The sequence below is a fragment of the Acinonyx jubatus genome, chromosome E3 (assembly GCF_027475565.1).
Source record: "Acinonyx jubatus isolate Ajub_Pintada_27869175 chromosome E3, VMU_Ajub_asm_v1.0, whole genome shotgun sequence".
NCBI classification, from domain to species: domain Eukaryota; kingdom Metazoa; phylum Chordata; class Mammalia; order Carnivora; family Felidae; genus Acinonyx; species Acinonyx jubatus.
The window spans coordinates 14,709,904-14,729,001 of NC_069398.1; the positions used below are offsets into that span (position 1 = coordinate 14,709,904).

Genomic DNA, 19,098 nt, shown 5'->3' on the forward strand with positions numbered 1-19,098 from the left:
TAGGTCTTCTTGGTGGATAGGCCCTTGATTATGACATAATGCCATTCTTCATCTCTTGATACAGTCTTTATTTTAAAGACTAAATTGTCTGATATAAGTATGACTAACCTGGCTTTCTTTTGTTGACCCTTAGCATGATAGATGGTTGTCCATCCCCTTCCTTTCAATCTGAAGGTGTCTTTAGGTCTAAAGTGTGTCTCTTGTAAACAGCATATAGATGGATCTTGTTTTCTTATCCATTCTGTTGCCCTGTGTCTTTTGATTGGAGCATCTAGTCCATTGACGTTTAGAGTGAGTACTGAAAGATATGAATTTATTGCCATTATGTTGCTTGTAGAGTTGGAATTTCTGGTGGTGTTCTCGGTCCTTTCTAGTCTTTGTTGCTTTTGGTATTTATTTATTTTTATTTATTTATTTTCCATCTTTCCTACCCTCAGAGAGTCCCCCTTAAAATTTCTTGCAGGGCTGGTTTAGGGGTCAAAAGTCCTTTAATTTTTGTTGGGAAACTTTTAGTCTCTCCTTATATTTTGAATCACAGCCTTGCTGCATATTTTTCTGATTCAGCACATTGACTATATCCCGCCACTCCTTTCTGGCCTGCCAAGTTTCTGTGGATCAGGTCTGCTGCAAACCAGATCTGTCTTCCCTTGTAGGTTAAGGACTTTTTTTCCCTTGCTGCTTTCATGATTCTCTCCTTGCCTGAGTATTTTGTGAATTTGGCTATGATATGCCTTGTTGATGGTTGTTTTTTTGTTGAATCTAATGAGAGTCCTCTCTGCTTCCTGGATTTTGATGTCTGTGTCTTTCCCCAGGTTGGGAAAGTTTCCCACTATGGTTTGTTCACATAACCCTTCTACCCCTATTTCTCTTCATCTTCTGGGACCCCTATGATTCTGATGTTGTTCCTTTTTAATGAGTCACTGATTTCTCTAATTCTTAAATCATGCTCTTTCCCCTTAATCTCCCTCTTTTCTCTGCTTCATTACTCTCCATAAGTTTGTCCTCTATATCACTGATCTCTGCTCTGCCTCATCCATCCTTGCCTCCGTGGCATCCATTTGAGATTGCAGCTCAGTTCTAGCATTTTTTATTTCATCCTGACTAACTCTCACTTCTTTTATCTCCACAGAAAGGGATTCTAATGTATTTTCATCTCCAGCTAGTATTATTATTATCATGATTCTAAATTCTGGTTCAGATATCTTGCTTGTATCTGTGTTGGTTAAGTCCCTGGCTGTCATTTCTTCCTGCTCTTTCTTTTGTGGTGAATTCCTTCGTTTTGTCATTTTGAAGGGATAAAAGGAATTAATGAGGTTAGAAAAATTAAAATTAAAAAATTAAAAACAACACACACACACACACTAATGAAATAAATGATGTCAGATTCTAGGTGCCTTTTGGTCTGGGTGTTGAAAGGAACTTGATAGATTAGAGAAATGGGGGAAAGAAAGAAAGAAAAAAAAGGAAATTGAAAATTTGAAAAAATGAATAGACTGAAGTAGAATAAAATGAAATGATGCAAGTAAAATAGAATTTGAAAAAATTTACACAAAAGTAAAAAGTATAGTAGAAAAAAATTGAAGAAAAATATTTTAATAAAAATTAAAAATTCAAATAATTTTTCTCTTTCTGTATTCAAGAAAAAGAAACGAAAAAAAGAAAAAAGAAAAAAAAGAAAATTTAATAGATGGACCAGCAAACAGACTGAAATATGATTGAAATTACTTCATTTTCCCCTAGAAGTCAAACTGTGAAGCGCTTTATTGTCCGTAAACTAAGCAGGCAGAGTTGTGTTCCTGAAGAGCGATGTTGGCCCATTTGGAAGGGGCTTAGTGTAATGGCTCCATTCTCCACTAGATGGCGCTGCTTAGCTTACTGGGGTGGATGATTGTGGCGCTCGTAGGGGCGTATGCGCATGCGCGGGGGCAGTGAAAATGGCGTCAGCCAGCCGCCAGGTCTCTAGTATCAGAATTCTGTTCTCGCGGATCAGCAATCGCACATCTATCCTTTGTCTTCGGCTTCCATCCATTCCCCGCTTTTAGAACGTCCATGACCAAGACCCAGGCAGATGCGGCTGTGTTTCCCGACCCCTCACTTCTGAGGGACTGCGGCACCGATCTGTTCTGCCCCTCTGTGGAGGGTCTCACCGAGCAATGGCCGGATGCCGGCCACACTCAGGAATGTTCGCAAGAGTGTACTGCTGCCGCGGGCTGGAGACTGCGACCGGGTGCCAGCCCGCCCCAGAAAAAGTTTGCGCGACAGTGTAGCAGCAGCGTTTCAGGGTCTATGGCAAATCACAACACGCATCTGGCACCAGGCTTCACCCCCGGGGACTTTGTTCCAGCACCAGCGAAAGTGGTTTTTCTCCCGGGGCCACTGGAGCCTTGCTTTGGGGGGGACCCACACAGCCTCTACCAGATGTCCTCCCAGCAGGGGAACCGCCTCTCCTGTGTGGCCTGAAGAACACCGGACCCCACCCTGCTCCTGGGGATTCGCCCTTCTCACCAGAGCACCGCCAGGTATAGAGCTGCGGCGTTTCAGACTCTGCGCTCCCCCTGTTTATAGTCTTAATGAAATTTAAACCCTCTCCTTTCTCCTTTCTCCTTTTTAGTTCGGTCCCTGCGGCTGTTTCTACTTTTCCACTTTCTCTCCAGCTGCTACTGGGGAGTGCTTTTCCCATACTCTTCACCGGCTCCATCCTCTCTCCACCAGCTCCCTGCCCTCTGCGGCTTCTCTCTACCCCAGTTCACCTCTCTGCGCCGTGTACCTGCTGAGTTCTGTGGTTCAGGTTGTGCAGATTGTTGTGTTAATTCTCAGATCGGTTTTCTAGGTGTTGATCTGGTTGTATTTCATGGATGCGAGACACAAAAAAAAACCTTCCATGCTGTTCTGCCATCTTGGCTCCTCAGATGTGATAGTGCTTTGAATCTCTTGGGTCCCAGATTGATCTGGTGAAAGAGCCCTCTAGTGGTAGAAATAAGCAATTAAATCTAAGCTTAGAAGCCGATTCTACGCTCCCATGGATATACCGCCTACACATTCAATTGAATGAAAGGATGAGGTCACCCCCTAGTAAGTGGGGAATCATCACGGGGAACTAACTGATGGCCCCCCTACCTCCACACTCCCACTCCAGGCAGGTGTTCTTACTTGCTTCAAATGTAGGTTCAGGACTTCCCACATTCTGTGATCAGCTTTGGTCCTGGGCAGAAGTTGCAAAGAGTGATCCTGCTTCATCAGGCCAAAGGTTCAGTATAAAGCTCCATCTTATAACACATGCCCCTTTCTTTCCCTCCTACTGTCTACAGTATCCTGATCTACAGTTATCACTTTCATCTGCCTGAGCTCCTGACTCTCCCCTCGCTATTCCACAGTATCTTACTTGGATACCCAATTCCTTCTGCTGGACCTCCTGGGCACAATCACCTTAGCTGAAGCTGCTCTCATTTTACTGCAGGTCTGGTGAATGGAGTGACTAGAGCATACTCTCCTTAAGCCCAAAGTCACTGACCTCCCATCTACATGGCCCTGCTCTGGGAAAAGACCTTTCTCACCCTTACTGGACTAAAGGAAGAAAGAAACAGATCCTGGAATGGCTATTATGGTCATTTTTCAATTATTTTATATTACTTAATTTTCTGAGAGGAGGGAAGGAAAATTTCACTCATCTAATAACATCTCCCAGGAAAAAGCAACTTCATCTCCAAGTTACAGATAGCTTTTTCCTTGAAAAAGAAAAAAAAAAGCCAAAGCAGAACATTATAATAAGAAGCAAATTTCCTTTTTAAGAAAAAAATTAAGTCACTTATAGAAGGCCTTGGAGACCTTCCTCTGTTGTCTCTTACATTCTTTGGGAGTAAAGCTAGCTATGGTTCTGGGCCCAAGTTTATCTTTTTCATTTTGGTTATGTGGCAGATTTTTCATATTTCTACTTCCTGCCCATAAAACAGTATTTGTGAACCATGACATATGCATATGGAATTAAATACATATAGGTGCACAAACATATGCTATGCCTATACACAAGCATGCGTGCCCACCCATCCACACAGCTATGTATTTATAGCAAACATATTCACATGGCCCACAACAGTGTCTACAGGTACATGTATATATTTGCATGCATTCTTTTCTTCTGCCACAAATTCCCAGGCATTCAGAACTCCTAACTAAATTGAACACAGCACAGGTCAACATTTAAACACAATCACACCATGAACTTATATTCAAATCCATGTATGCACAGGTATGTTTATCTAACACCAAGAATCAAGTCTTCAAATGACCTTAAACTGCCCCCCCCAATGTAGCAAAGTAACCAAGAAGTTGTGATTACATCTGAGAACTCTTCAATACATTACTGCTACTCAGTCGTCTGTATAGATGCTCTCAGACAGAGAGCCTGACTTGGCACCAGGAGACTATATGTGTTTGTGATTACCTTCCATTATATTTCTGTCCAGTTTAATAATACTCAAACATGACACTTGGTAGTGGTCACATCTCAGAAACTGCAGAAACAACCCAAGCAGCCTCAATTCCAAACACCCAGCCTCCTGTCATGCCATAGGAAAATAATAATAATAACAATAATAATAATAATAATAATGGCATTTCTGTGGACTGTCATTAGTCAACTCTGTGTTCATGTGTATGCCAGAATACATAGTAATAGAAAGCTGGTCAAATGCTGATCATTTGCAACACTATTTTAAAGGGAGACTCTCACTAGCTTTCAAGTGTGCAATGGCATTTGCACTTTGGACTAACAAGGAAAGCAGACCTAACTTCACCTGCTTCATGGTCTAACTTAGACAAAAATGTAAACAAATGAACATTCCAGGGACTTTTGGAAAGAATTTGACATTTTTATTGACTATCCCACCTTGAATCCATCAACCCCCACCACCACAGATGTAAAGATGTTAAAGTATATGAGATCAAAGACCAATATCTCACACCCCATCGCCCCAAATCTGTGATATGCGTACAACAGAGTCTATATACGTTCAGTTCCTTCTGTCTTTTAGGAATACATGATCATATGTATATGAACAGTTCCGGGTCTGATCTGAGCACGTTGTCTCCGGTGTAAACGAGAGCTCCAGAGAAAGGAGGGTAGACATATTGGTTTGTTTTCTGGGGAGCCAAATTGAGACAGACTATACACAGATGTGCCTGTGACCACACTTTTTACCCGCCCGAGTAAGACATAGATCTGTCGCCGGGAGTTGCTGGTCCCTTTAAGAAGACTCGGTCTTCCCCAATGGGCTCCAGCGGCGCCCGCAGCAAAAGGCAAACTTGCCTGGCTCATTGGTGGGGGGAAAACGCCGCGCTGGGTGGGAGCTGAGAGCGCGCCAGAGTGCGCTGCGGGCTTCTTTCCCCTTCCCCTTTTCTTAACCCTTCCGGGAGCGGAGGAACAGGGTGTGCTGCAGCGCCGACGAGCCGGGGCGCTGACTGCCCTGGGCTCCGGAAACTTTGCGCGGAGCGTGGGATTGACCAGGCAGAGCCGAGCCGGCTGGCTGGCCTGGAAAGGGGCTGGGGAAGGGCGGCGGGAGGGAGGACTGACCCTCCGGCACCCCAGCAATCTAGCCCCGACGCTGGAAAGGCAGGGGGTGCAACAGCAGCGGCTGCCAGGGAGCTGTCCCTTCAGCACCACGGACCTAAAGCCTGGGCGTTAGGGAGGCGGAGGCGGGGCAACAGGCGGGAGCTGTCCCTTCAGCACCGCAGACCTTTGCCCTCCGATGAAACCGGCCGGCCCCCGCCCCAGGACTCCTGTCTTTTCTCCAGTTTGAGCGGGGGTGTCAGGAGCAGGCGGAGAGCTTTCCTGGGAGGCTGGGGAAGCAATGAACACTCTTCTCAGCGACTCGCCTCCCAGCAGTGCTATTTTTTGCCATCCGCCTTCACCCCCAGCACACGCGCTCGCACACACACGCACGCACGCACACACACACACACATAGACCTCTCTGGATTTCTTTGCCTTGAGTCTCCCGGGGCTGTGAGGAGCCAGGCGCATCTCAAACCAAGCTGGCAGCTCCAGGCTCCGGAGCCATGCCCTGCACGGACCCTCATCTTTACCAAGCTCCTGAGGAATGAAAGGAACCCAGGGATCCTCAGAAGGCAGCAGTGATGTGGACCAACCCCCTGGAGCCTGCACCCTTCCAAGGGCCATAGGCGACCCAGGGAACCGGAGAGAGCTCCAGACAGGAGATCCCAGGTTTCCTAAAGTCTCTGTGGATGGTGACAAAAGGAGACCTGAATTTTTGGAAGAGCCTGCCCTAGGTTACCCAGCTGCAGAGTGATTTTCCCCTCTGGCATTGAACCTACCCCTCCAACCCCCAGCCATCCAGAGTACCATGAAGAATTATGAGGATGTGTGACAGAGGTATCCAGATGTTGATCACCACCGTGGGAGCCTTCGCAGCTTTTAGTTTAATGACCATTGCAGTGGGCACGGACTACTGGTTATATTCCAGAGGTGTGTGCAGGACTAAATCTACAAGTGATAATGAAACCAGCAGGAAGAATGAAGAAGTAATGACCCATTCGGGGCTGTGGAGGACCTGCTGCCTAGAAGGTATTTACAAAATTCCTCTCAGTGGCCCCAAATAATGCAGTTTCTGATATTATGATATTCCAGCGGGTGTTGGGGGAGATGGAGTGATGGGGAAAGAGGAATAGTTTGAATTATTGCTGAGAATGTGCAGATGTCCAGACTGTTTCCAACAAGACGAATGCTGAGTGGGATGAAGGGGTTGGGTCTTGTTGATTGTTTATGGTTTCAGCTTCGTGAGATGCGATTTTGTGGCACTCTAGGCAGCTTCTGCAGTTGAGCAAAGTCTTCAAATCTAAAATTCCTAAGCATATTGTGAACTGCTTTGATCTGTGGCTTGAGATGGGGTCTTTGGTTCTGCTTAAATTGCCTTTCAGTGGAGGAGGGAGAGGGAGAAGGAGGAAGGAAGAGAGAGGGGAAGGGAGGGCGAAAGGGAGGGAGGATTGGAGGGAGGGAAAGGGAGAGAGAGAGAAAGAGAGAGAGAGGGAGAAACTGTGACCTAGGCTGGCACACTCTGAGCTATTTCCTTATTTCTAACATAGTCTTATCAGTTTCTTATGAGTTTGGTCTAAGTAGATATTTTCACGAACTTGCATTGCCAACGAGACTTAACATATGTGAACCCTTACACACGCACATGCACACACACATTTTAACAAAACTTCCTTACTAATAGATGTTTCACTGTTTGGGATCAAAACAAAACTGAAGTGTTAGTATTTGGTATCCATCTGTTTTCTTTCTTAAGTCATCTCCAAACTCAACAAATATATTCCCATTACATTTGTATAAGATTGATTCTCCAAAAATCACAGCTTCTAATTTAAAAAATTGAAGATTTTTGCTCCAAATTATAATGAAGAGGACAGACCAATTTTTAGAATGTCAAGCTCTTGGGTAGCCTGACTGATGATTAAACTCACTTTCACTACATGAAGAGTCACTCTCAGCATCACTGGGAAATGCCTGAATGTCAGTGGTAGCAAATAGGAAAATAGAGAAGAAAATCAAAGCTCTGTGGAGCTTATGTGCCTGAGGGAAGGCACTGGATTAGAGGGGCAAAAGGGAATTTTCTCAGGCTTCTGAGGAATCTGTGAAGCTTGTCACAGTGATGAGCAAGGAAATCTGGGTTTCCTGTATGTTCCCCTCCCTTGTTTGCCATTGGTTCTCCATGCCTGCGTTCCCACTGGCTGGCATTTGTCAGGGCTTTTTGAGAACTTGCATTTATGTAAATCTCTTAGGAAATCATGCTATGACATCACTTGCTAGTGTAATATTGCATCATTCCCTGGCCTTCTTCCCATGTCCTCACACTCTGAACAACTGCTCTCCTGACTGTAGCACTACTACCATTGATTCTGTTTCCAACACAAATTTGCAACTGGTGGGAATCCCAGGTAGGGAAAGACTACTTTAAATGCAACAAAGATCATTGTACTTGAAGCCAGAAGACCTGGGTAATGCTGCAAACTATGCATGTGACCTTGGCTAAGACATTTACCTACTCCAACCCTCAATTATTAATCTGGGAAATGATTAGTTTGGAATAGGTGGTCATGAATTAGCACTATCCAAAGCTCTTATTTTATCCAGGGTACTGATGGAAATTTTAGAATAATTATTTCCCAAACATTGACAAAAATCTAAAGTTTGTGATCATTGGTGATCAGATATGGTGAAGTCATTTACCTTAGGGAAGTTCCATAGTTCCCTTTCCTATATTGACAACAAAGAATTGAGTTATCTTTTGTAAAGTTGTGATTTGGTGGATGTTTTGATGTATACATGGTTCTAGGGATGGCATAAAAAATCTGAGTCAAACAAGGTACATATGTAGACCATGCTTCAGTTATTTCTGATTCTTCTGCCTCTTCGAACTAACCTTGGAATGCAGAATTAAACACCAATTTTGGCTTCCCCTGTTAGGGCCTAAAATCCCTGAATCCTTGCTCAGAATTTCTCAACTGATGGTTTCTCTTTTCTCCAACATCATGTCCTACACCCACAGTTTGCACAAGGAATTGGAATCCCACCCAGGCATTCTGTGGGCTTAGTGGGAGAAGTGAGAATTTGAATCAAGATGGAACTAGATGAATCTAAGATATGTTTTTAGGTGAATTCTTTGGAGAAAATTTGTTGCAGTCTTCATGCAACTTGACCCAGCTATACATTTTTTTTTTTACATTTTTGAAGTATTAAATACAGTAAGATGCATGAACTTGAATGAATCACAGTGAATTATTAGCTATGTGTACACCTGTAGAACTACCACCTAGATGGACCTGGATGAAAATCTGAAGCCAAGATTTTTCTTTGTGTATGAATATAGCAAATGTTCAAGGAATTTTCAGGAACCTCTGATCTCCTGCATGAGAAGACACATGCAGTAGGCAGCATTCATCCTGTGGAATAAAGCTGCATACCCATCTCTCATTCAGGATCCCTTGTCTCCCAGAGTCTCGACATCCTCATTTTTCTGGTCTTTTAGTGTCAAAGGATAACTGGAGGTCTTGTAGCTCAGTTTTCCCTAATATCAAATTAGAAGAGTCAGTTCATCCACACTTTTTTAAGAACCATGAGAGAATGTGACTATTTTGTCCAAAAGAGAATGCTTGGGAGGGACATGACAGCTGTCTGCAAATATCTGAAGAGTTGTCATATGGAAAGGAGATTTGAAATGTTCTCTGTGGCCTCCAGAGGGTAGAAGTAAGAGCTAGAGGAAAATAGGTGTTACCTCAATATAAATAACTATGCAGTGTGGAATGGGGAGCTTTAAGAGGTTATGAGTTCTCCACCACCAAAGATATTCAAGGATAATGAAACTACATCAATGTTTCCAAACTTGGCTAAATCATCAGAATTACATGGGCAGCTTAAAAAAAAAAAAGATTATGAGGCCTCACAAGTAGATTCTCTGCTTCCATAGGTCTGTAGTGGATCACTGGAATCTAAATTTTCTGAAACTCCTCTAAGTCATTATGATGTTAAAAGCAACAAGTATTGACTATTTACAACGGGCCTGGCAATGATTACATGAGTTAAGAAGGATCACATCACTCAAGTGAGAGAAGGGATGTTTCCAGTTTTCATTTCTATAACTCACCAGAATGTCATTTATATTTAGTACTTACTATATGCCAGCACTGTTCTCACAATTTTGAAAAATTAACTTTTTCCTCTTTAAAGGAGCTCATTGATGTAGGCATTGTTATTGTCCTCATTTTTTAAAGTTTATTTTGAGAGGGAGAGAGAGTGGGGAGGGACAGAGAGAGAGGGAGAGAGAAAATCCCAAGTGGGCTCCGCGCTGATAGCACAGAGCCCGATGTGGGGCTCGATCTCACAACCGTGAGATCATGACCTGAACCGAAACCAAGAGGCGGATGCCTAACCGACTGAGCCAACCCAGGCACCCATATTATCCTCACTTTATAGGTGAAGAAACTGAGGCCTAGACAAATTATATGACTTGCCTGAGGTTATATACCTAAACCCAGCAGGCCCTACTTCACCTTAGCCATGTTTCTTCTCAGAGCATTTGCTAGAGAACATTAATTCATGCTCCAGTGGATAGGTTGCTACTGCTACAAACATTAGCTCGTGAGAATGCCCAGACACATGGGTTTTTCCATTCAGAAGTGTCAGGTCCCGGAACACTCAGCATGCCTGTGCAGCATCTGCAGGAGTGCAGGAGACATCAGACAGGCACACACTCAGAGACAGCAAAGGACACGTTTTGAATGAAAAAAAAAAAAAAAAAAAACAATCGACCTATGTAGAGACACCCACACTCAGAAAGCAGAACGAATGCCTGACTCATTATCTGGAAAGCACGCAAGGCATTCACAAAGTAGGGCCCCAACTTGCTGCGCGTTTTCAATGGCAGCATGTGCATTTGAATGAGAACACGTTCAATGCATGATTCTCTCATTAAGACCTCTTGAAGTCTGAGACACAGTCAAAGTGATATATTTACATAATGGAAAGACCACTGGCCTGGTAGCAAGGAACCCCGAGGACTCATCACATTTCTGTCGCTAACAGTTCTGTGAATTGTACATGTTATTTTCCTCCCTTGAGCCTCAGTTTATCCAATTCTGAAATGAAAGCCCCAGGTAAGATTAGGGAGTAACAAATCTAAATGTCCATGCAGATGAAGCAGGTAATATAACATTTGGAACAAGGATTTCCCTGTCCTCTTAATTCTATGGTGGGTGAGGGGGAAGTAATTGCATTTGAGAAGATCTATAGTAACTAAAATGTGGTCTCAGGGTGGGGCAACAGAGAGTGGTGGGGACTGAGGCAAACCAGAGAGAAGAATCCCCCATCTAAGGGACAATTACTATGGGACTTGAGTTGATTTTTACTCTGGGCCAATGTGTACCAAATTCATCCCAATATTCCAAATATTAAAAAGCCAGTTGTAAGATCTCTTGACTTTTAAAATGTGGGCAACTAGGGGCTCCTGGGTGGCTCAGTCGGTTAAGTATCCAACTTCAGCTCAGGTCATGACCTTGTGGTTCACGAGTTCAAGCCCCGCCACATTGGGCTCTGTGCTGACAGTTCCAAGCCTAGATAGGGCCTGCTTCAGATTCTGTGTCTCCCTCTCTCTCTGCCCCTCCCCACTCATACTCTGTCTCTGTCTCTCTCTCTCTCTCTCTCTCTCTTAAAAATAAACAAACACTGAAAAAAAATTTTTAAGTAAATAAAATGTGGGAAACTAAATTAAAACAATTTTTAATGCAGTGCCTGCCAAGCCAAACTTACCTTATTGTTGAATTTGATCCATAGGCTGCCAGTTTTGAGCCCTGGAAATTATCTAAAAGTCCTTTTTAATCTAAATTTCTGATATTTTTGTATTTTATTCCTGAATTGTTCTCCATTAGTCAGTGATCACTTTTTCAATTCATTGAAAAAAATGCTTACGAAGAAAATAAAGCCCACTTAGCTTTTAGGACAAGGAACTTAAAATGACAGAAAAGAGTTTCAACAAAATGCTATTTCTGCTACAGATGGGCCTGAATGACATCAAACATCTGGCTGAAAAACTGAAAAAAAAATTAGCCAGTCATTAGAAGTTCCCCTGTATTTCCAAATCTCCAGATGGTTGACTTTTTCAGCCAGATGGGGTTGCAGCTTTATTTATGTGTTCAGAAGCCTTCGGGGAAGCTGCAAAGATGTGATTGAGGACAGGGATGAGAGAAGGGTGTAACGTTTGTTGAGTATTTCCCATGTGCCAAGCTCTGTGCTGGGTGCTCGCGCATATGGTAACTCATACTTTTCATATTTCCTAGCTCCCTCCAATAGAATATAAGGACAAGGATCCTTGGCTGTTGGGAGCCCTGGTCTATCTCTAGAGCTTAGGAACAGTACCAACCAGTCACTTCTGCTCCTCCTCTCCTAGATCTGATGCAGTACCTTCCCTGAGACGTGGGTACAGAATGCTCTCTCTTCCTTACTCTTGACCTCCTTCCTGTTCCTTTCCCTGCATGCTTCTTCTTTGTCCCTAAAGCCCAAGAGGCAAATAGAGGAGAGAAGTGGACTGGAGCTTTAAGGCAGGATGGGGGTGAGTAACTATGCCTGTGTTTGTAGGGCCAGTCAGGATTGGGGAGGTGGCAGAGGTTGAGGTGTGAGCATGATAACATTCAACTAGAACATGTCTGTATGGCCATATTGCTTGTTAAAATGTTGAAATACTTTCCTACTTCTTGGTAAACAGCATCTGGCCCAAGTCCCCCATCAACCCTCCCCCTTCCACCACCACTGTAGCTACCCTAGCCTATCCTGGAACCTCCCAGACATCTATGAGATTTGTCCAGTAAAGGGTTAAGACCCAGCCCAGCAGGGTCCATCATGATCCTGCCCCAGCCCTAAGGAAGCATCTATTCTGACTGGTCTCGTGTCTTACCGGTGATTAAATATTCTGAATCTTATTCCTAAGTTCTATCATTGGTGAAAAGGACTGACTCCTCTTCCTTCTACCTGAAACCAGCCCCCCTACCATCCTACTCATTCAAGGAAGTAGATGATTTGAAAGTAATTCTGTTTGCTTCATCACTTGACATTTTATTTTCTGGATTAGAAAAAAAGGCAAGTGATCTGAGTTCCAAGGTTGGGTAACCAGTGTAGGTTATTAGCATGGTGACTAGTGGGCTTACTGGTATCCATCAAGAAAAAATAAAACAAGAAAAAAAAGCCCCCAAAAAGATGACTGTATCCTTTGAATGTTCTCTTAGAGCAGTTTCTAACAATCTTACCGAAGGGGTCATCGGATCCTCTAGGGGAATGTAATTTTGTTTGACTTAAGTTTCATTACAGATTCAGGGTCAGTGGTATAGTTAGATGTTTACTTGTAGAAACGTGGAAAGATGCAAATTAATTTGCTCATTAGAGGTGCAAATGATTTCTGTTCATTAGAAGACATAACCCCAAATGTTGTAGATTTATTGCCCTTTCTCTAGAACATGAATCAGTTTCCTAACTTGACAATCTTACTTCAGAATTTTTTCCCTGAAAAATATATATAACATCCCCCTTTGAACTAGCTTTGTCATTCTGCCAGTTCTCTCATTGAGGAGTTGAATAAAACTTGACATGAGCTCATTGTATATTTTAGGAAAATTATGTTTCTAACCATTTAAAAATTATACTCTGACATGTGGAAGTGCCCCCCCAGTGACACCAGTGTTTCTGAGGCTAAAGAGAAGCCCACAAAACTCCAATGTTGTTTTTCTTTTTCCTCCATCCACACGACCCTGCCAAAGCCGACTTTTTCACTGTAGGAGCAAATGGGCCTTTAATCATTTATGCACTGTTCTCTGACCACAGAGAACATGGGATAACAGCAAGGGGCTTGAGATCAGGTAGACTTGGGTTCTTACCTGGATCCTGCCGTTTATTGCCTGCAACACCTGGGAAGATGCTTAACCTCTGATCATGAGTTTCCATACCTGTAAAATGAAGAAACACAGTAGCAAGCATTTTCAACTATTTGTATTTTTATGCTTCTTACGGTTCCTTTATTCCTTCATACCTCTAAATAATATGTTGACCAGTAGTCCTTAATTCATCCTGTAAAGATAATACCCATGTGCAAAGACAAACGATAAGCTAGCTTTCTTATACCACCTCCCTTTCTCCTAAATACTTGTGGTTCTTTAGTGAGTCACCTGTGGCTCCAAGAAGAATCTTTTATAAAGATTGAGGGTGCCTGGAAAAAAGAGAGACTGGCATCACATTCCTGGTTTGGATGTTACTTGTGTGCCTATTTGGGCAGGGAAGTTGGGGGAGACACCAGGCTGAGAGGGGGAATGACACTGGGGCAGCCTTTTTGGAATGGGGAGGTTCAGTGGGTTGTGTGGAACTGGTGAATAGCTGAGCGTGAGCCATTTGGTCAGTATCCCACCCAAGAGAGCCATCCATTAGGCAAGCAGACCCTGGTTAGAGCTACATGATGTTCACAAAGATGTTGCCCTGCACAGGGCTGCTGGGCCTGGGGGTGAAGCAAGGACTGAGAGTCATCTCCTGCTGCATTCCCCAAACCCTGCACCTTGGCCCAGAGCTGAGTCCATCCAAAGGGAAGAAGTCCTTTCGAAAGTGGTCACAGGAGCGTGACCACAGGACCGCAGGAGCTGCTGGTCCAGCAGCGTGGAGCCATGAGTTTCCAGTGTCGGAAGCCAAGTGGGAGGGAAGAGACTGGATCAGATTCAGATACCCCACATCAGAGAGGGAAGTTGCAGTGGGAAGGCCTCCAGTAACCAATGCATGTGTCTCCACAAGACAGACAACACGTAGGTCCCCGCCACGCAGAGAGCCCTGACCGTCAGTGTTAGCTGGCGAAGCAGTAAAAACAAATAGTAAACGTTTATACCTTCACCAAGTTGAGTAAAGTAACATTTTGGCCTTCTTTTCTTTCTGCTCCCGGCCACAGCATACTGAAGGTGCTAGAAGCTAAAAGAGGGACGAGGGACGCCTGGGTGGCTCAGTGGGTTAAGCGTCGGACTTCAGCTCAGGTCATGATCTCATGGTTTGTGGGTTCGAGCCCCGTATCAGGCTGTCTACTGACAGCTCCAAGCCTGGAGCCTGCTTCGGATTCTGTGTCTCCCTCTTTCTCTGCCCCTCCCCCACTGACACACTGTCTCTCTCTGTCTCAAAAATGAATAAATGTTAAAAAAAATTTTTTTAAGAGGGACAAACATGGATAGAGCATTGCAATCTGGAAGTTTTAACAGGCACAAGTGACTGGAAAGTTTTGACATCTGCCCAAAATATCATTAAGGAAATAAGAGATTAGATATAACACAGTTGAAAGCTAAAATAAAAGTTACACACTTACACTCCACTCATTTGACACTCTTCAATAGACAGGGTATATATCCTCATGCTTTGTCTCTAAAATTCTGGAAGCCGAAAACACAGTAGTATATATCTACCATGATACGTAACTATATCTCAGGGGTTGGCAAACTATAGCCCATGGGCCAAATTCAGCCCTTTTACTATTTTTGTACAACCCACAAACTAAGAATGTGTTGTACATTTTTTAGTTGAAAAAATTAAATAATATCCAATAATATTTCATGACACATAAAAATGATGAGAAATTCAAATTTAAGCATCTGTACTTCTGAACGTTGCCAATAAAAATTTTATGGAAATTTGTTTTCTCTCTTGTTGCATATGTACCTACATAGTATCCTCAATTTTGCTGCTTGGCCTGCAAAGCCTAAAATATTTACTGTCTGGCCCTTTACAGAAGAAGTAAAGTTTGCCAACTCCTGTTATATCTCACTGGAGAGGCATGTAGGAATCCATAACAACATTTTATTTCTGGAAGTAGCCTTTGTTTTCTCAAGAATATTGGGGGCGGGGGAGCCTGGGTGGCTCAGTCGGCTGGGCGTCCGACTTCGGCTCGGGTCATGATCTCACGGTTCGTGGGTTCGAGCTCCACATCAAGCTGTGTGCTGACTGCTTGCTCAGAGTGTGGGAGCTGCTTCAGATTCTGTGTCTCCTTGTCTCTCTCTGCCCCTCCCCTGCTCGTGCTCTGTCTCACTCTGTCTCTTAAAAATAAATAAATGTAAAAAAAATAGTCTTTTTCATAAAAGAATAGTGGGTCGGGAGAGGTGGTTGTACTATTTGCCTTCATCATAGACTCTTCATCTCACCAGGTATTCTGTGCATCCTCTTCTCTTTCTGGGAGAACTGGCACTTAATTCTTTGCCCAGGTAGTACTTCACTTCTTCCTGAGACTTGGAGAGGGTGGAAGAAAGTCAGTGAGATCCTTCCCTCTTAAAGGCCTCCAGGAAAATGCAACCCCTGCCCAGGTATGCAGGGAACAGCATCTGTCAGCGCTGGCAAAAGGGGGAAACTTTAGGAGCCAGTGTTCTGATGGCAGTGGAAAGAACAGGACCCTAGAGACTAGGGTGAAGGTGGAGTCAATCATAGATGGCTACTGAGTAAGTGAGGGTAAAGAAACCGATGTCCACAAAAAACAGGCAGCTGGTATTGGAAGTCTAGACAGCTGTTCCCCTCCATTTGCTCCATACATGAGGTTCAGTAGTTCATGAAACTTGAAGAAAAATGTTGTGTAAATACGTGCTTTTAAGGAGAGAGTTGCATCCTCCAAAATGTTAAGGATCAGTATTGTAGAGCTTAGGTCAGAGGTGAAACCAGGCGTGACCTTAGGATCACCTAAACATAGGTGGAAATTGAAGACATGAAAGCACACAAGAAGGGCCAGAGAAAAGCCAATGAATATAAACAGGGAAAATGGCAAAACCCTAGGGAGCACTGACGCTTAGGGGGCAAGGAGCAGAGGGGCTGGTGAAAATTGGAAAGAAAAGCAGAGATTGAAGAAGTTGTCAGGATTTGACTAGCATTTTAAGGGTCTCTTGAGGCTTGCTCCAAAATGATGTAGATGAACAGTAAAGTCTAGACTAGCAGCTCTCCAGCCCAAGAGGCTTGCATAAGAGGCCACACCTCCAGGATAGGCCTGCCCTCCCTCCTGGAATCAGGAAACAGGACAGGTGTCAATTATAGATCCTGGGGACTGCTTCCAAGGAAGCTGGAAAAGGAGATGCTGGGCCATGAGAACCCGGAAGGGCCAAGGAAATAAGAAATAACTGACACTTAACGAACGCCTTGCGTGTACCAAGCTACGATTACTGGGGCAGACTGAATGTTCAGGTCTGGGCTAAATCCTGAGCGTTTATTTACTTACTTAACAGACACATACCATAGAGGCGCCTCAGTGGCCCTGTGGTCATGATCTCACGGTTTGTGAGTTCAAGCCCTACGTTGGGCTCTGCGCTGACAGTGCAGAGCCTGCTTGGGATTCTCTCTCTCTTCCTCTCTCTCTGTCCTTACCCTGTTCATATTCTCTCTCTCTCTCTCTCTCTCTCTCTCTCTCAAAAATAAATAAATAAACTTAAAAAAAACCCAGACACATACTATATACCAGCCACTGTTCTAAGTGAGTGTTTGACAAATATGATTTGATCCTTGTTACTTCTTCAGGAGGTAGATACTGTTTTTATCCCCATTTTGCAAAGGAGAGAATGGAGACCCAGAGAGTCCATGGTTAGTAAGAAGCAGAGCTGGTATTCCAACCCTACCCTGTGCTGCCTTTCATGACTGTACTCCATGCACTTGGATAAGCATTTAGGGTAAATAGATGCAACTCATAATAGTCCTGTGTACTGTTAGCAGACCTGCTCCACCCACAAGAAGACTGAGGCTCATAGAAGTAACTCGCTTGCTTTGGGTCACCTGCCAATGTGATCGCCAGAAGCTTCACCTGAACCACCACACTGCACTGCCTTCATTGAAGGGCCTGGGGCCTGACGGACAGGTCTCTTCCAACCAGCTCACTCCTGTGCCAAGGAGTATTTGGTGTTAGTCACTGGCTCTGAGCCATTCAACAACAGAAACAACTGTGAAAAAGAATTATCCCAACCTTCCCCAATGTTTACTCTAAATCCAGCAAGGTCAAGGAAAAGAAATGGTAAAGCTAACAAGATTCAGATACTGTAGCACTGGGCTTCTGAGAAACACCACCTCTTTAAATCAAATGTAAATTAAAAAAAAATTGTTTTTAATGTTTATTTATTTTGAGAGAGAGAGAGATAGTGTGTATGTATGTGTGTGTGCAGGAGCAGGGGAGGGTCAGAGGGAGAGGGAGAGAGAGAATCCCAAGCAGGCCCCATGCTCTGCACAGAGCCCGATGTGGGGCTTCATGTTGCAACCGTGAGATCATGACCTGAGCCAAAATCAGTAGTCAGACGTTCAACCGACTGAGCCACCCAGGCGCCCTGTGATGTGTGTGTGTGTGTGTGTATGTGTGTGTGTGTGTGTGTGTGTGTGTGTGTGTGTATTTTTTTAATGGCAACACCAATGGTATGGAAGTGAGAAGAACAGAGTTTCTTAAAGAACCTGATTAGATGCAAGTAAGCAAACCACTGGAGATCGTTGCATCTTCTACGTTGCACTTGAGTGTCTGCAAACTTGGGGAAGCCACTAGGTTCATGGCTGTCCCACTTCCTGAGGAGTACACTGGGACCCATCGACTTCTTTGAGCTTTCGCCTCTGTGTCAGGCAGGAATCAAGTTCTGGTGTAGATTGCTGTTACTTTGGGATCTGCAGCCTGATTCTCACGCAGCACTCAGAAAGGCGGAAACCATATATATATATATATATTTTTTTTAATGTTTATTTATTTTTGAGAAAGACAGAGAGAGAGTGGGGAAGGAGCAGAGAGAGGGAGACAGGATCCTAAGCAGGCTCCTTGCTGATAGCAGAGAGCCTGATGTAGGGCTCAAAATCACCAAAGGCAAGACCATGACCTGAGCTGCAGGCAGACACTTAACTGACTGAGCCACCCAGGCACCCCTGAAATCATCTTCGAGGAGCACAAACACCCACTAGATGTGCAGCAGACCAATACACCACCAGGCCTGGGTCTTGATGACCTTGGGCTTGGAGAGGACAGAAGTGGGCACCTAGGATGAGATTGGGGCAGGCCAAACCTGACACCATGTATCTACCTTTCAGCCTGTGCGTTTTAAGAAATATTATCAAATAGCTCTACCCACCACATTTTGCTGAACCACCTAGAACTGGAACATACTAGATACTCAATAAATATTCATTGAATTTGTCGCTTCAGGGTGGGTAATTCAATTACCTTGAGCTTCTCCTGGTGAACCCATGCTAATCCCTACCAGTCACTGTTCTGCTCTTAAGCGTTCACAAACCACTTTTAAAATAATGTATCCTATAATCTCTGCCATGACTGTTAGCAATTCAGTAAGCGTGTCTTTTGAGGAAGACTGACGTCACTATGTTGAATATCTCAACATTATTTGTCTGTCCCTTATTTCCCATCTTTTCCCTCAAAGATTATCCAGAGTAGTTCAATAGTCTCGTTTCAAATTCTTGCAGTACTTTGGGTGCACACTCGGGGAGAGAAAAAAGTAAATACATGTTGTGGGGGCATAGTGTGCACAAATCCATCAGACCCTGTTCCCATCCCTTGTGCTTCAGGTTCTA

At 43.9% G+C, this 19,098-nt stretch overlaps 1 protein-coding gene across 2 annotated transcripts in view; it reads left to right on the forward strand.

Annotated features, from left to right (window-relative positions):
• The first annotated feature begins 1,905 nt into the window (after positions 1 to 1,905).
• The window catches only part of CACNG3 (calcium voltage-gated channel auxiliary subunit gamma 3), an 86,714-nt gene continuing 69,521 nt past the window's right edge, over positions 1,906 to 19,098 (forward strand). The window contains exon 1 of one of the 2 annotated variants that reach the window (XM_053213272.1): positions 1,906 to 2,519. In XM_053213272.1, the coding sequence (XP_053069247.1) occupies positions 2,162 to 2,519 (358 nt within the window). In that variant the 5' untranslated portion in view covers positions 1,906 to 2,161. Of the gene's footprint in view, positions 2,520 to 5,309; positions 6,580 to 19,098 lie in introns of those variants that run through there. The other variant, XM_015067120.3, reaches the window with a different exon arrangement.